The sequence below is a fragment of the Hoplias malabaricus genome, chromosome 11 (assembly GCF_029633855.1).
Source record: "Hoplias malabaricus isolate fHopMal1 chromosome 11, fHopMal1.hap1, whole genome shotgun sequence".
Lineage (NCBI taxonomy): Eukaryota > Metazoa > Chordata > Actinopteri > Characiformes > Erythrinidae > Hoplias > Hoplias malabaricus.
In genome coordinates, this window is record NC_089810.1 from 12680718 (window position 1) to 12695554 (window position 14837).

The 14837-nt window shown below is 40.7% G+C and overlaps 1 protein-coding gene across 5 annotated transcripts in view; it reads left to right on the top strand.

Moving 5' to 3' along the window:
* Window positions 1-14837, top strand: part of celf6 (CUGBP Elav-like family member 6) — a 167163-nt gene that overhangs the window by 97891 nt on the left and 54435 nt on the right. For all 5 annotated transcript variants that reach the window (XM_066685525.1, XM_066685524.1, XM_066685526.1 and 2 more), the window contains exon 3: window positions 7778-7826. In XM_066685525.1, coding sequence (XP_066541622.1) covers window positions 7778-7826 — 49 coding nt within the window. The remainder of the gene's footprint in view (window positions 1-7777; window positions 7827-14837) is intronic.

A 14837-nucleotide genomic window follows, 5' to 3' on the forward strand; every position in this document is an offset into this window, starting at 1 on the left:
TAGTAAACCAGATTAGCTTTGTACCTCCTCATACACACATACCAAAAATGTATATGGATAAACAGGAGATGGTCCACAACTGTGGATATAATTTAAAATATATAGCAATCTGTACTTCTAGATTACTTCTTTCCGTTATCAACTAAATATAGTGTGTTCTCCCTGTGTCTGCACGTGTTTCCTCCGGGTGCTCCCGTTTCCTCCCACAGTCCAGAAACACACATTGGTAGGTGGATTGTCGACTCAAAAGTGTCCACAGGTGTGAGTGTGTGTCGCCCTGTGAAGGACTGGCGCCCCCTCTAGGATGTGTTTCTGCCTTGCGCCCAGTGATTCCGGGTAGGCTCCAGACCCAAGGCGATAAGCGGCTTGTGATGAACAAATGAATGAGTTTGCAACTAAAAGTGAGAAATTATTCTCTCAAATTTAATCCTGCTGTTATTCCAGGTCCATCCATCCATCCATTATCTATAACCGCTTATCCAAATTTTTTAGGGTCGCGGGGGGTCCAGAGCCTACCTGGAATCATTGGGCGCAAGGCGGGAATACACCCTGGAGGGGACGCCAGTCCTTCACAGGGCAACACAGACACACACACATTCACTCATACACTCACACCTACGGACACTTTCGAGTCGCCAATCCACCTGCAACGTGTGTTTTTGGACTGTGGGAGGAAACCGGAGCACCCGGAGGAAACCCACGCGGACACGGGGAGAACACACCAACTCCTCACAGACAGTCACCCGGAGCGGGAATCGAACCCACAACCTCCAGGCCCCTGGAGCTGTGTGACTGCGACACTACCTGCTGCGCCACCGTGCCGCGTTATTCCAGGTAATAAATGCAAATACTAATAAGTTAATGATCACAGCATGTCAGCGGGTTTCATCAGGACCAGATTACTCTGTGGAGCCAATTAGCAGGTGAGGGCAAGAGATCCTTTCATGTGTTACACCTGAAGTCTCACATTCAGAGGTTGTGTTTAGTGCGAGCTGGAATCACCTGCGAACACTGACTCACTCCAGCACCATTCACATTCAAACCAAAGTGTGTTCTGTGTGTTTTTATCTTCTCAGTGAGCACTGCCCTATAATTGCATTTATCAACAGCAATATGGATCCAGCCTGGCCCAGTGCCCCCAATACCCCCGTTCGGGCAGGCGTGCTCAGCTGCGGTAAAAATAGAGGTGGTGAGGGGCTTATGGATGTTAGTAAAACTGGATTGGAGCTGTTCTTTTGGACTGTTTTAGACATTCTACAGCACTGAAGGAAAAAATTTGCCAAGCCGTAAGGATCCGGCTTATTTATGAATATAGATGTGTGCTTTTTAGGAAAACATCTGGTGAGCATCAGATACTTTCAGCTTTGTATTAAATACTGTGAAGTGAGATTCAGATGTCACTACAGATCTTTGGAAGGCAGATAATTAAAGGAGAAGATCTGCGTGTATGTGAAGACCATGGAAAATGTTAATGTAAATAAGACATTCCAGATATTGTGTCTTTTTTACTTTCACAGACACTGTCTCTCACCTTCACCTAAGACCTGTCCATAAAGTGTCTTTTCTCACTCAGCACTGCAATATTGCATTTGTCAGAGTAATGACAATATAGATCCAGTCTGGTCCATCTGGCCCAGTGCCCCCAACACCCCCCTACAGGAAGTCCTGCTGGGCTGGGGTTAAAAATAGGAGCAGCAGGGCTGTTATGGATGTTAGAGAAGCACTAGGCTAACACTCGGTGACAGTTCCTTTGGATGGATTGCTTGGGCACTTTTCAGAACTTTTAAGCACCGGTGTTACATATAGGATAGTGCCAATGAACCTGAGGACAAAAGGAGCTCAAGTTAAACAGTTTTACAATGTGGAGCACTTATTTCTTCTGCTACTTGGGTTCATAGATTACGTGTAGAAATAGGTCTTAAAGCTTGTTTGTGTGACGTCGAATTGTTATTCAAAATTCAAGCATTCTCCTGCTCTTTGGTCATTTTATGGTAACTGTATTAAAATGGCAATTTTATTTGACAAAAAATATCTTAAAAATGTATTCATTTGAAAATTGGCAAGTGAGAAAAAATGATTCATCACTGTATTCCATCAAGGAAAAGGAGCAGAAAAAGCATGTGCATTCATTTGTTCTGTTCTTGGGGACAATATTGTACCCAAAAGTACATGTGAGTTGTGGTTTAGATGATTTAAAGATGGTGATTTCAATGTTAGTGTTCGTGAATATAACGTATTTCTGCTTCAATTATTCAATTATTTTTAGTTGAATTGAATGCCAGTTATCATTTATAATATGTATTAGGCATCAATTACCATAAAAGACAGAAGAGCAGGAATATGTTGGAATTTTGAATTACAATTATATATTACACACAAAATAATACAAAATACAAAAAGAATTTGTGAACCCAATAAAAATATCAAAGAAGCCTCTTTGATTTTTTATTGGGTGTACAAATATTATATATTATAAATAGTTTTTCTATTTGTTCTTTTTTTTTTTCGTCCAACAATGTCTCTCCCTTCTCTTCATCTCTATCCTACACTGAATTCCAAAGAGCTGACTGGTATAAAATGATAAAATGACCTTTGTCATTCAAAAATAAAAGTGTAGATCCTTCCTCTAAGATGAAATTTTCAGTCTGCTAACTGATAGTCTGTAATGATAATTGACAAGATTCAGATTTGGCTTGAGTTTCCCCTTGTTCCACCTTGGTATACTTTTTTCTGAAGCTGTATTTTGTGAAATAAAACTTAAAAGGTTTTAAATGTGTTTAAATATGACACTTTTTTTATCTTTGCTACAACCTTTTCATTTACTAAATCAGTGAAGACCTTATCATTGTCTGTTAAAGCTTTGATTTCAAACTGAAAATTTGTGTCCTAAAATTCAGCCTAACCTTCCTCTGTGCCTTGTACTGGGTTTTGTATTAGGGCCTTGTTCTATTTCACTCTTCTCCAAGACACGTGCAAAACTGCCATATATAATATGACAATATTTGTCACCTAAGAATAAAATATACACCCAGTTTGGTCTGTCTGGCACAGTGCCCCCAATACTCACCACTCCTGCTGAGCTTGGGGTAAAAATAGCGGCTAGGCTGTTATGGATGTTAGCGCAGAGCTAGGCTAACAGGATTGGAGCCGCGGCCTCTCTCTCTGGGAGGCCGGTGAGGAAGGCAGTGTGAGCGGCAGGTTCACTGAGGGGAAACAGAGGAGCAGAAAACTTTCTCCTGAGGGAATCAGTGCTGAGGTAATTAATGAGCTTAAAGAAAAAAGATCTCACTCTTTTACACACACACACACACAGAGAGAGCGAGAGAGAGAAAGAGAGAGTCACAAATGCATATTCACAAGTAAATAACCATGAAGACCTGATGTTCTGGTTACAGTTCTGTCTAACTGAACATTAAGAAGGAATTTTTAGCCTCTTACTAAGAAATAGCACCCCTGTAGTTAATTATTTAGCTGCTTTTTACAATTGAGTAACGTGAACTTATTTTGAATTAAGAAATTTAAATGACTTAATCTTAGAAGCATTTTACAGAAAACTTGTTTATATTAAGTTTTTTTTTACTTAATTAACTTTTCCAGGTTACTTTTATTCATTCTATTTATATATTTTATTTGTCTATTTTTATATCCTGATTTATATCAAACCAACTACTGATTAACTGATAGCTTATTACTGTAATAATAATTTATAGGTAGATTTAATAGATGTAATGCTGTTAATGAACCTGAATAAAAGCTGAGAGCAGCAATGGGCAGCAGTCAAGATCAAGGAAAAATAAAGATGCGTGTTTCAGTGTAGTTCAGTTCTCATGAAGTAACTTTTCTGACTACTCAAATTAAATGATGGCTAATAGCCAGTGATGGTTTATTACCCAGTGTGTGTGTGTGTGTGTGTGTGTGTGTGTGTGTTTGTGTCTGACTGAGATGCATGTTTCAAAAGACCTGTATTGTTTGATGTTTTTGTCTCATTTGGCTTGGTTTGAGAGCCCGGGCACTTTCAGCACAGTTCAGTCAGTTCAGTTTTGTTTTGATTCTTCTTTTTAAACATTAAAAGAGGAGCTTGTATGAGTCTGAACAGCAGCTTCATCAGTTCATCAGTTCGAAACACTCAGAGAGGAAGAACAGACTTTCTGATGGAGCAGTCCTTTGACATGTTTCTTATAAAACAGTGCAAGGTACAAGAGTGAGTTTTGTTTTTCTTTTCTTTTTGTCTGTGATATTTATGATGGCCGTCCAGATTCACGTCCACATGCACTAGTCTTCTGCTCCGCCACATTTACATATGTAACAAAAAAAGTATAGATTAGCTGATTCCCCCAGCAAGAAAAAGATTTGGAGTGTGAAAAAAAGAGATAATAAAAGAAGGGAGGGGTGGGGGGGTAAATAGATAGATGCAGAAAGGAATAAGGGGATGAGTGAGACACAGAAAGTGATGTGTGCTCCCCTGGTTAAAATGCTGAGTTTATTTGTTATTATTGATCACCCCATTAGGAACGTGTTCACAGAGGCAGACTGGGTTTTTAGGGAGACAGAGAAGAACGAGGCATGAGGCTCAGAGCTGTCTACTGGGACTCTGGCAGCACTGCAGAAGAGAAAAAGTTTCTCTCTCTTTCTCTCTCTCTCTCTCTCTCTCTCTCTGACAGAACCCTTTATTTACTATTTTTGATTGCTCACTGTGTCAAAACCAGTTGTGTGTGTGTTTATAAGAAGCAGTGGAATATATTTGCAGTATATGTGTTGAGCTGTACTACTGTGTGTGTGTGTGTGTGTGTGTGTGTGTGTGTGTGTGTGTGTGTGTGTGTGTGTTGTAGTATATGAGTGTGACTCCTGGGGTGGAGTGGTGTGTCTTGCCCAGTCTCTGATGAATCCATCTAATTAACTGAGTCTGATCTGCCGGCTAATCCCTTGCTCTGTAATAACGGATTAAAATGCTGCTTAAACCACCTGCTGTTACCGAACTGCCAGACCCTGCTCTACATGTGCCGACACCTCCTCATGGCCGAGTGTGTACGAACATCTGTCCGCGCAGATTATGTGCCCATCTTCACTGTCATCAGAAATGTGTGTGTCTCTTAAATGGACATTACTTTGTGGGAGTTTGATAATGTTCTGGACAGCGGTTATACAGTGGGCGTATTAACTCCACTACTCTCCACATGGTTTGATTTGAAGCACAGGCATGAGCACCGCAGTGCACCAATAAGAGTACTTCAGCAAGACCTCTAACACTACATTAGTTTGGTTTAGGTTTGTCATGTGTTTTCATTGTAAATGTAAAACCGTTTTTAAGATCATGCAGGAAGGTATATGTACTAAATATTAAAGCAAAAATAGCCCTCAAACTAATTTCACCATTATTAATATCACAGTGATATTTCTAAGGAGATTCTTTGGTCATTTTGGTTGGTTAAATAAATCAAGTTAATAAATTAGTGATGTATGGATGGTAAAAAAATGGGAACTGGGAGAGGTTTACATTTTTCAAAGCATCATTGACTTACACTGGAATGAATGAATGAATAAATAAATAAATAATTCATTCATTCATTCATTTTCTGTAACTGCTTCATCACATTCAGGGTTGCAGTGGGTCTGAAGCCTACCTGGAATTACAGGGTACAGGACACTAGTCCATCACAGAGCATCATACAGTCACTTATACACTCTCACAAATGCAAAAATTCACATAGCCAATGCACCTACTAATGTGTTTTGGACTGTGGGAGGTCACCAGAACACCTGGTGGAAACCCACTCCAACACTGAGAGAACACACCAAACATTTTCACAGATATTGACCCCAGGCAGGGCTCGAACCCACAACTCCAGGACACTAGAGCTATGTGACAGCGGCGCCACGTGCTGCACCACCATGACGCCTGAAAGCTTTTCGCTCATTCCACTCTATACAGTTACTTCAGAGAAATAAAATAATGTTTTAAAATATGTCTAACAGTATTATAGTCATGTAGTATTGCAAAATCTGAGGTATATTGATTATGTTTCAGAAGGCAGATGTCATATTTTCACAGTGAGGTTTTTATCCAGACTACAATGAAAAGGAAAGGCACTGGAAGAAGGAGGAAGGGTTGAAGGTGGAACTGGGCGTTGTCTGGCAGGAGGCGGTCAGGGGGAGTGGGGAAAAGTTTTTGTCACACTTGCTAAAAGAGGACATTAAAGTGGGACAAGGGAGAGTGGAGAGGGGGGCACTGGGGGGGCTCGTGAAAAATTGGAGGTTTTCTTGAACCTCATTGGGTACACAATGAAAACGGGGGGGAACGGGGAGAAGGGAAGATGCCGTGTGCCAATTCGCTGGTCCAGTGGGCTGCCAGCCCATTCTGCCCCGTTGCTTAGCAACTCCTAGTGTACCCTGGGCAGCTTAATGACTCTTGTTGCCGCGGCGACTCTGAGGATTCTAACGGGGCAGATTCGGGGAGGTGGGTGACCAATCATGTGAGATTAGAGCTCTGAGAACCGACTAATCAGCCGACAGGGGCCAGACGACCTTAAACGAACCCCAGCCAAACACTACCTGCGCCGTGCTGGTGTAGTCCATGCATTTATATCTGTTTACGCAGGTCTTACACTACGACCTCCTGATGTTCCAAATAATATCCGTAATATTATTCCCACACACACTGTGTTTACACTGTGTTTCTCAGAGTCTGATGCCGAGGTGAGCTGCTCCACAAGGTGAACTAACAGCACAAGCTTATGAACATATAAGACATAGTTAAACGTTGTGTGTATAAATATAAATGAATCAAATATAAAGTATTATTCAAAAATGTTAGAAAAAGAGTTCTTTGTTTTCAAAATTCCCACAAAATTCCAGTTATTCATTTTTTAAAAAAATTACCTGCAAACATGAAAACATGCCTTTGCTGAATTACACAAATGCCTCTACAAATGAATATCATGTTCATATGCTCCATATTTATTATACTCACCCTATACCTTTTTTCTGCTTCTTTATTCAAAGAAATCTGAATGGATATGATTCAAAGCTTCAGTGTTTAGTGTCGTTGAGGTCTGGACTCTGGAGGTCTGAGGGCGGCAGGTTCATTGTTCTGAAAACGACATGGACTTTTTTTATTTTATTTGCATATTTACCTTTTTGTATATTTTAGAATTTCAGAAATTGTTGATGAACAGCTACACATCCTTTCAGACCCTTTGTCACTGTGGGAGGATGGAGAGAACCGTCGGTCAAAGCACCTCCTAAAATATGAGCAAATTTAAATTAGTAGCATTTATGTTTTCAAATTAAATTTATTAAAAAAATGAATTTCCAATTTTTAACATTTAAAATGACGTCTTTGTACTATTTTCAATTTAATACAGAGTTGAAATGATTACTTAATTGTATTATGTTTTTATTTATATTTTATATATAAAAGGGTTTTGTATGTCTAAAGTAGGATGAATATTTCGTGAGTGTGTGTGTGTGTGTGTGTGTGTTTATGTCAGTGAAAAATGGCTGTCTTGTCCAGCTCTAGTTGTGAACTGGTCATTCTGTTGGCCAGTTCTGAATTAATTAAAGGTGCCAGAAAGCATGGCTCACAGGACAGTGTGTGTGGGTGTGTGTTTACACTTAAGTTGCTGTGTTTGTTTTTGTTTATTTGACACACTCTGTTACACCCTTGGGACGCAAAGGGACAAAGCACTTAACTCATATGTGCATCCACACACACAGTTACTAACCTTTACTGCTCTCTCTCTCTCTCTCTCTCTCTCTCTCTCTCTCTCTCTCTCTCCAGATGAACCGGCCCATCCAGGTGAAGCCGGCAGACAGCGAAGGACGGGGAGGTAATTAACCTTTTTTTACATACATGAACGAACACGTTCTCATTCACACCTCCCCCAAAACATGCCCATGTGGATACTATGGTGTGTGTGTGGGGTGTGTGTGTGTAGAGTGGCATTAATATAGGTCAAACGCCTCTGTTGACTCTCCATCTGTCTGGGCCTTCCTGGTTCACTGTCACTCGGCCCAGTTCAAAGACACATTAGGACTCTTTCCCCCTTCATGTCCCCGATCTAATGACTCCTTCTGATTACAGATGAGACATGCATTTAAAACACCTTCCAGACACATTCTTCAATGTTTCAAACAATGTTTCAGAAAGGATTCTCCAAAAAGATGTGGTTCTTCCAACAGTTTATTTATGTAAATGTGAGAAAAGTGAGTTTTTTTTGTTTTGTGTTTTTTTATTTGTAGCCAGTCTCTCTCCCCAGTTTACGGCCAACTCCTATTCATGTCCAACCTGAAACCACCCCGTCCTTGTCTACCCACACAAAGACAGGAAAGTTGTTATCTCTTGGACGCCTGGCTGTGGCTGACTGTGGCATTGCTGAGGCGTTTGCTATCTCTCAAAAATAGAGCATTGATAGTTGTGGCATCAATTTGGAGTCCAAAAAACATTTGGTAAGTTTTAAGAGTAGAGCTAGAGGTGCCTGACACAATCCTTTGGCTGGATGCTTTGGCTGGATAACGTCAAAACAGTGATGTAAAGTACTTGTCTTTTAATAGATGCTCATTTGTGTATAACATATGTCTGTACTGTGCTCAGTTTAAGGACAGTTCTCTCAGCACTGCTGTGTGTTTGTGGTTTTACAAATTTCAGAGCCATGTAACAGTGTATTGCATACATTTGGGGTCCAAAACTATCCTGGTTCTCTGGCATGAACCATGAATGCATAGGTTTGTTCTGTAAAATAAAGGAAAGTATTTTCTGGAATGACCATATTCATATTTGTTGGTGATATTGCTCATTTTTGGTGTTATTTTCCTACCGTACACCATGCCAGATTCCACATACAAGTGCTGCGCCAATGCTGAGGACCTTTAGCGATATTGAGTGTCGTCTGATGAATAGAGTTTGTCCAGAATCTTTAATTAAATCATGCTCAGTCTCCTTAAAGGTGCAGTCACTGAGATCTTTTCATTAAGATATCACTGCATAGTCTCGGGCAAATCAGTGGCTATCGGGACATTTTGTCATCCTCGTTAAACTTCAGCAAATGCCAAACTTGTCTTCAGTGCCAAGCGAGTCAGCCTGACTTCAGAGAGAATCGACAAATGAGTTTCCAACCCACCAATCTACTGCTGATAAGCACTGGAAGAAGACACAGAATTAGAAAGTGAGACTGAATGCAAGCAGTCATCCAGCGCATGTTTGACTGGGCTGAGGAAGGTAAGGGGAGCCTGCACATTTGTTGGTTTCAATGAGTTTGTCAGTTGCTCTTAAGCGTGTGCCAGGCTTATATCTTTTAATTGCAGACTTTAAAGCGCTTGTGAGGGAGAGAATCTGGATTGGAGAGCAGGGTGTTTTTTCCGTGTGCGAAGTTGCCTCAGAGAGCGCAGAGAATTAACAGATTTTGGTGTGGTGAAGGTTCGCTATAGAACATAAACAGTGAGCGGTTGCAAAGTGTGGTGGCAGTGTCTGTCAATTCCAATGAAATAAAGCTACATTGGGCTCTCAGATTCAGACTGAAAATCATAAATATTACTCCATATATATTTCTCCAAATATGTTTTTGTGTGCCAGTGACTAAAATGTTATCATGTGGATTATAAAAGCTGAGTGGGACAGTATTCTTCTTTTTATTATTATTATTATTTTATTTATTTATGCAAACTGGGTACAGTAAGCCTCTACTTGCCTTGCCTTAATCACGTAGTCCTTTTCCTTTACCTCACTTTAATGTTGCTGCTTCTTTGGATGCTGTGCTCTCTATGTATCTTTTGTTCGAATCCTTCATACTCTTTTTCTTATTTGTTTGCTTCTTCCTTGCTTGTTTCATCATATGCTTCTCCTTCATCTGCTTCTGTTTCTTTTGCTCTTTCTTCTTCTGCTTCTGGTTCCTCATCATTGTGCTGCGAATCACGGTGCATTACTCACGATAGCGATATTACAATACTGTGATTCTGCGATGCTCTAAATATTGCAAGACAATTCTCTACGATAAATCATGGCATCTGTGTAAATGAAGAGAATAAAACACACCAAAATAAGCAAATACCAGAAATTATTTATTTCTTGGTGTCAGTTTTAACAATCAGTATAAACAACATAAAACTAAGTGCATAGCTTCTTGTGTTTCTTTAATACACACACACTGACTGCAACCCTTCCAAGGGTAAGGTAAAATAGCCATAAACTGACATCAATTGGAACAGTTCTGCCGTTAAAATGTATAGGTAGAATTTGATTACTCACATTTGATACTCTATGTGGAGTAATTAAGTAGTGATTTCAGTAAATCGAACTGGAGGGTGTGTCTTAGAGTGTTTAGAGCACTTACGCTTCAATAAAATATCAATATTTGACACCACATATTAATAAAGTATTGCAAACAAAAACGATATATTGCCATATCGATGTTTTGCACCACCCCTAGTTCTCATTATTCTATTTCTTCTATTTTCACCTGTTCACCTGCTTCTTCTGTGATGTCTTGTTTGTGCTGTTTCCATTAGCTTCTTCTTCTCTGTTTAATATCGATCTTCATCATGTGCTGCTACTTCTTCTGTTCATGATTATCATGCTCTTTTCTTCCTGTTTCTTGTCTCTTCGTGTTTGTGTGTTTTGCTTGTGAGCAGCTGATGGTCAGCAGGTTCTCTGTAGCTGAGTGTGATGTGGCGACAGTGATGGAGTTTATGTTTCACTCTCGACGGCGGATGTGGTCTGAGTGTGGAGTCTGTGATTTACAGAGACGTGTGTGAATCAGACTTTTGTTTCTGTCACTCTAAACCCATTCACATCAGAGTGCTGTCAGATGGCCACTTTAATTAACCACCATCTAAAAACCAGGCCAAGCAGTGACACAGCCTGGGCCTGAGCCAATCAGCTTCCTCCCCCAGATAAATTAGACACGGGCGTAAAGGTAGGTGGATGGATGAAGCTGGTATCAATTACCATTCTCCTTCTTTCTCCACCTGAGCGATGGAGGGAGAGGAGAAATAGTGCAGAGACAAATGAAATACACACGGCTCTGGTGCCTCAGGACTGTCAGACAGTTTCTGTAGACCTTGTGTGTGTGAGAGAGTGAGAGAATGTTAGCAAATCAGAGTGAAATAGGAGGTCCCTGGCAGACTGGACAGAGATATTGAGTTAGAATGGTGGCTGGACTTGAGTGGACAGACCAGTAAAATGAAGAACTCCCCTGGCTGACAGTGGTTGTAGATTTAGAACTCAGTTTAGAGGACAAGAGGAGGAAAGCTCAGAAAATACCTTTGTAGGTGTTTTAGGATTCACACCTGTGTGCTGTTGTGTGTAATCACATGGTTATAGTTCTATAGTATTATAGAATGTAGTACTACATGCTACATCCCTCTTATCAAAACAATACAAATTGATTCAGCAGGTAGTGTCGCAGTCAAATAGCTCCAGGGACCTGGAGGTTGTGGGTTCGATTCCCGCTCCAGGTGATTGTCTGTGAGGAGTGTGGTGTGTTCTCCCTGTGTCCGCGTGGGTTTCCTCCAGGTGCTCCAGTTTCCTCCCACAGTCCAAAACACACATTGGTAGGTGGATTGGCGACTCAAAAGTGTCCATAGGTGTGAGTGTGTGTGTTGCCCTGTGAAGGACTGGCGCCCCCTAAAGGGGGTATTCTCACCTTGCACCCAATGATTCCAGGTAAGCTCTGGACCCACTGTGACCCTGAACTGGATAAGTGCTTACAGATAATGAATGAATGAAAGGATTCTTCTTTAGCATTTCATTTGGCATAGAGGGAGGAACATCTCAGCACCCCGGGCTGGGGTGATGGACTGCGGGTAATGGTGGACCTGCCTACCTACATATCCATGGTTGAAGTTCTGTGTTGTGAACTTGACTGTTGTTGGCTAAAATGAAAATAAAATTTGGCTTTTGACACTTTTCTCTCAGAAAACAGTTTAGCCTAAAGTCAGTAAATATACTGTAGTTTTGAAAGCTAGCAGCTAACAATCTCAGGGATTAAAGTTCTTAGCTGCTACCATGGATTTCCGTCACAGCAAGCCATTCCCTGCTGAGTTGCCTCATGCTATTGACATACAATATGGTGCTATTCTGTTGTAGTATGAACTTAATGTATTAATCCCAGGTCTGAGTAACAGGATCTGAACAAGCAAACATTTGCGACACTCGCTCGCAGAAAAGAGAATTACAGCTTGGCGCTTCTAGATAGTTCAACTAGGAACTGTGCCTCTAATGAGATAGCACAGCCAACTCATCCCCACCTTCAGGGTCAAAGAAAAAGGGTTTTAATGGAGTATACACACCTACATTGGGAGAAAACTGGGTAGTACCAATGAAATGAAAATAACAAAACAAGACTAATACCTAGGCTTTATGTCTATACTCTATAGACCTCTAACCTGACATCTCTATACAGTGATCACACACATCTAACCTGATCTCACCTTTCTTGGGAAACACACACAAATATTACTGGCAGGATGTACAAGGGTAAAAGACAAAAACAGTAGGAGCAACAATAATAGCAGCACAACCAACAATCAAACTAATAGACCAAAAGAAAAATAACCAAGATAGGATTTAAGAGTTACAAAGTGCAGAAGACAAAAGTGTAACACACAAAGCTGGATAACAACAAAACAAAAGCCCACAGTTGCAGCAACCATGTAAAGGAAAGAGCCCAAATTGGCTGCTTTGCAGACCTCCTGGAACAGCTTAAAAGAGCTACATGTTTCAGGACCAGTGAGTTGTTTTTGCGAGCTTGGATTGGCTGGGGCTGGAGGGCTCAACAGGTCAATGGAGATTGACCCTCCAGTTTATCTATGGAGTGGGAAAGACAAATGGGAGCACAAAAAAAGTAGAGAGAAATGAAAGAGACACACAGGTCAGATGCCAGAATGTGGTAACTCTTATACTTACCTGCATTTCTCAACCCTATATCTGTTCTCCTCCTGAGTAAGGGTTAGATTTCTTGTGCATGAATCAATCACAAACTGCCAAGTTCCTGTCCTGTGATAATTAATGACATTCACAATTCAGTGTTTGTTTCCAGAGCAGAAACCTATGATTTCATTACGCTTTCTTAAAATCATAGAGCATATGCCAGGTTTTAAAGTGCATCACACAATGCCGAGCATCATCTAGGGCTGTAAATATCTATAACATCAGCCTCTGAAGAAGTGAAGAGATGTTTCCTTTGGTGTGGTGAAGGATCATTGAACACCTTTGGAAACAGTTGTGGTGCTGATTGTGCGACAGACCTGAACGCCCAACGCCATTGCCTAAGCTGATTAAAGCTCCCGTGGGCGAATGGCACCAAATCCCAGCCGCATCATTCCACAATCTAGTGGAAAGTCTTCCCAGAAAAGCAGAGGCTGGTATTACACCGAAGTACCAAAAAATATCTATTACTTTTTCACAAAATCTTATGTTTATCTTCAGTTAAGTACTGTCTAGGCTTACTCCATCTGACAACATTCCTGGAGATTTATCACAGCTATATACGGGACTCCAGAACAAGAGTTTGGGGTTCTCTAATGAAGATTGAATCCTGACCGGTTTCTTAATGCAAGACTTTAAGGGTTGGCAACCCTGGGTGTATGGATACTCTTGTGTTCCCACAGAAAGAACATTGAGATAGCATGCTTTAGCCAGTGACTTCAGTACCTCCAGGAACAGAGGCTCATTCATCACACAGACATCAGCAATTATCCATCATGGATGGCCACAGAGGGGTCTCTATTGTATGCCTCAGAAGGCATTAGGCCCCATTAGTGGACTCCATACCACCACTACACCGGACACCCCCTCATCCTGCTCACGCTATGCCCTGGAGAGACGCTCCCTTGAGGGAGAGATAGTAAATCACAGAGTGATGAGCAGGAAGAGATATCAGTTCTGGAAATGGTTCTGGTGTAAGACAGCATGGTACTAGAACATCACCGCTAGCGTTACTGGGGCATCTACAGCATGATTAGAGTGTTGGTAATTTTACAAGGTTCTGTAGTCTCGTTTGTAATGGATTTAACTGGTAGTTGTTATTGGAACATAGCTCCCTAAATATCAACAGAGGCTGGATTAGAATAAAAGATTATCATATCCCAGGTATTAACAGTATTTATGAGTTTTGTGTGTCAATCTTTTGGGTGTGAATCAGCTCAGTTATTTTCAATGACCTCCAAAGCACTGGGCAGTTGCATTCCCATCAAAGCGTGTTGAGTAGTGTAATGTTGCTGTTTGAAAAGATGTATTGTGTGGCTTTATATGCCTTTGTATATGTGCTAGTCTTCACACAGCTTGGTATTATTGTGTGATGGGGTACATAGCTTGTTGGTTGAATGGGCAACGACTACTATTGATGTATACAACTTATACTGAATGTGCATACTGGATTCAAATCACAGGTCTTGTCTTTAATCACTTAAATTACTCTGTGTGCAAAGGCATAACTAATCCAACCCCAATAGAGCATCATCCATCCCTGATCTTACACGTTTGTGTTTTTTTTCTTGTTCTAAGATACCTGAGCTAATTAATCAGCTAATTAACACGACTTTCTTGAGAAATAGTGGGAGTGTTGGAACAGGGAAAACCCTAATTGTACAAAACCAGGACTGGAAGCTGCTTATTTAATTCTCTCTGTTTTTTATTTATGATTTTTTTGCCAAGGATTATCTCAGTTATCGATGTGAGAAAGAGCGACAGAAAGGAGAGACTGATTTTTTTTTTTTCTTTGAATCTCATCCCAAATAAATCTAGGAAGATGTTAACTCAAGGGGGAAACTCTAAATGAAGTGAACTAAGCAATGTGCTGGAAAGAAGTACGAAAGTTGACTTCAGCAGAGCAATCTGGGAGTCC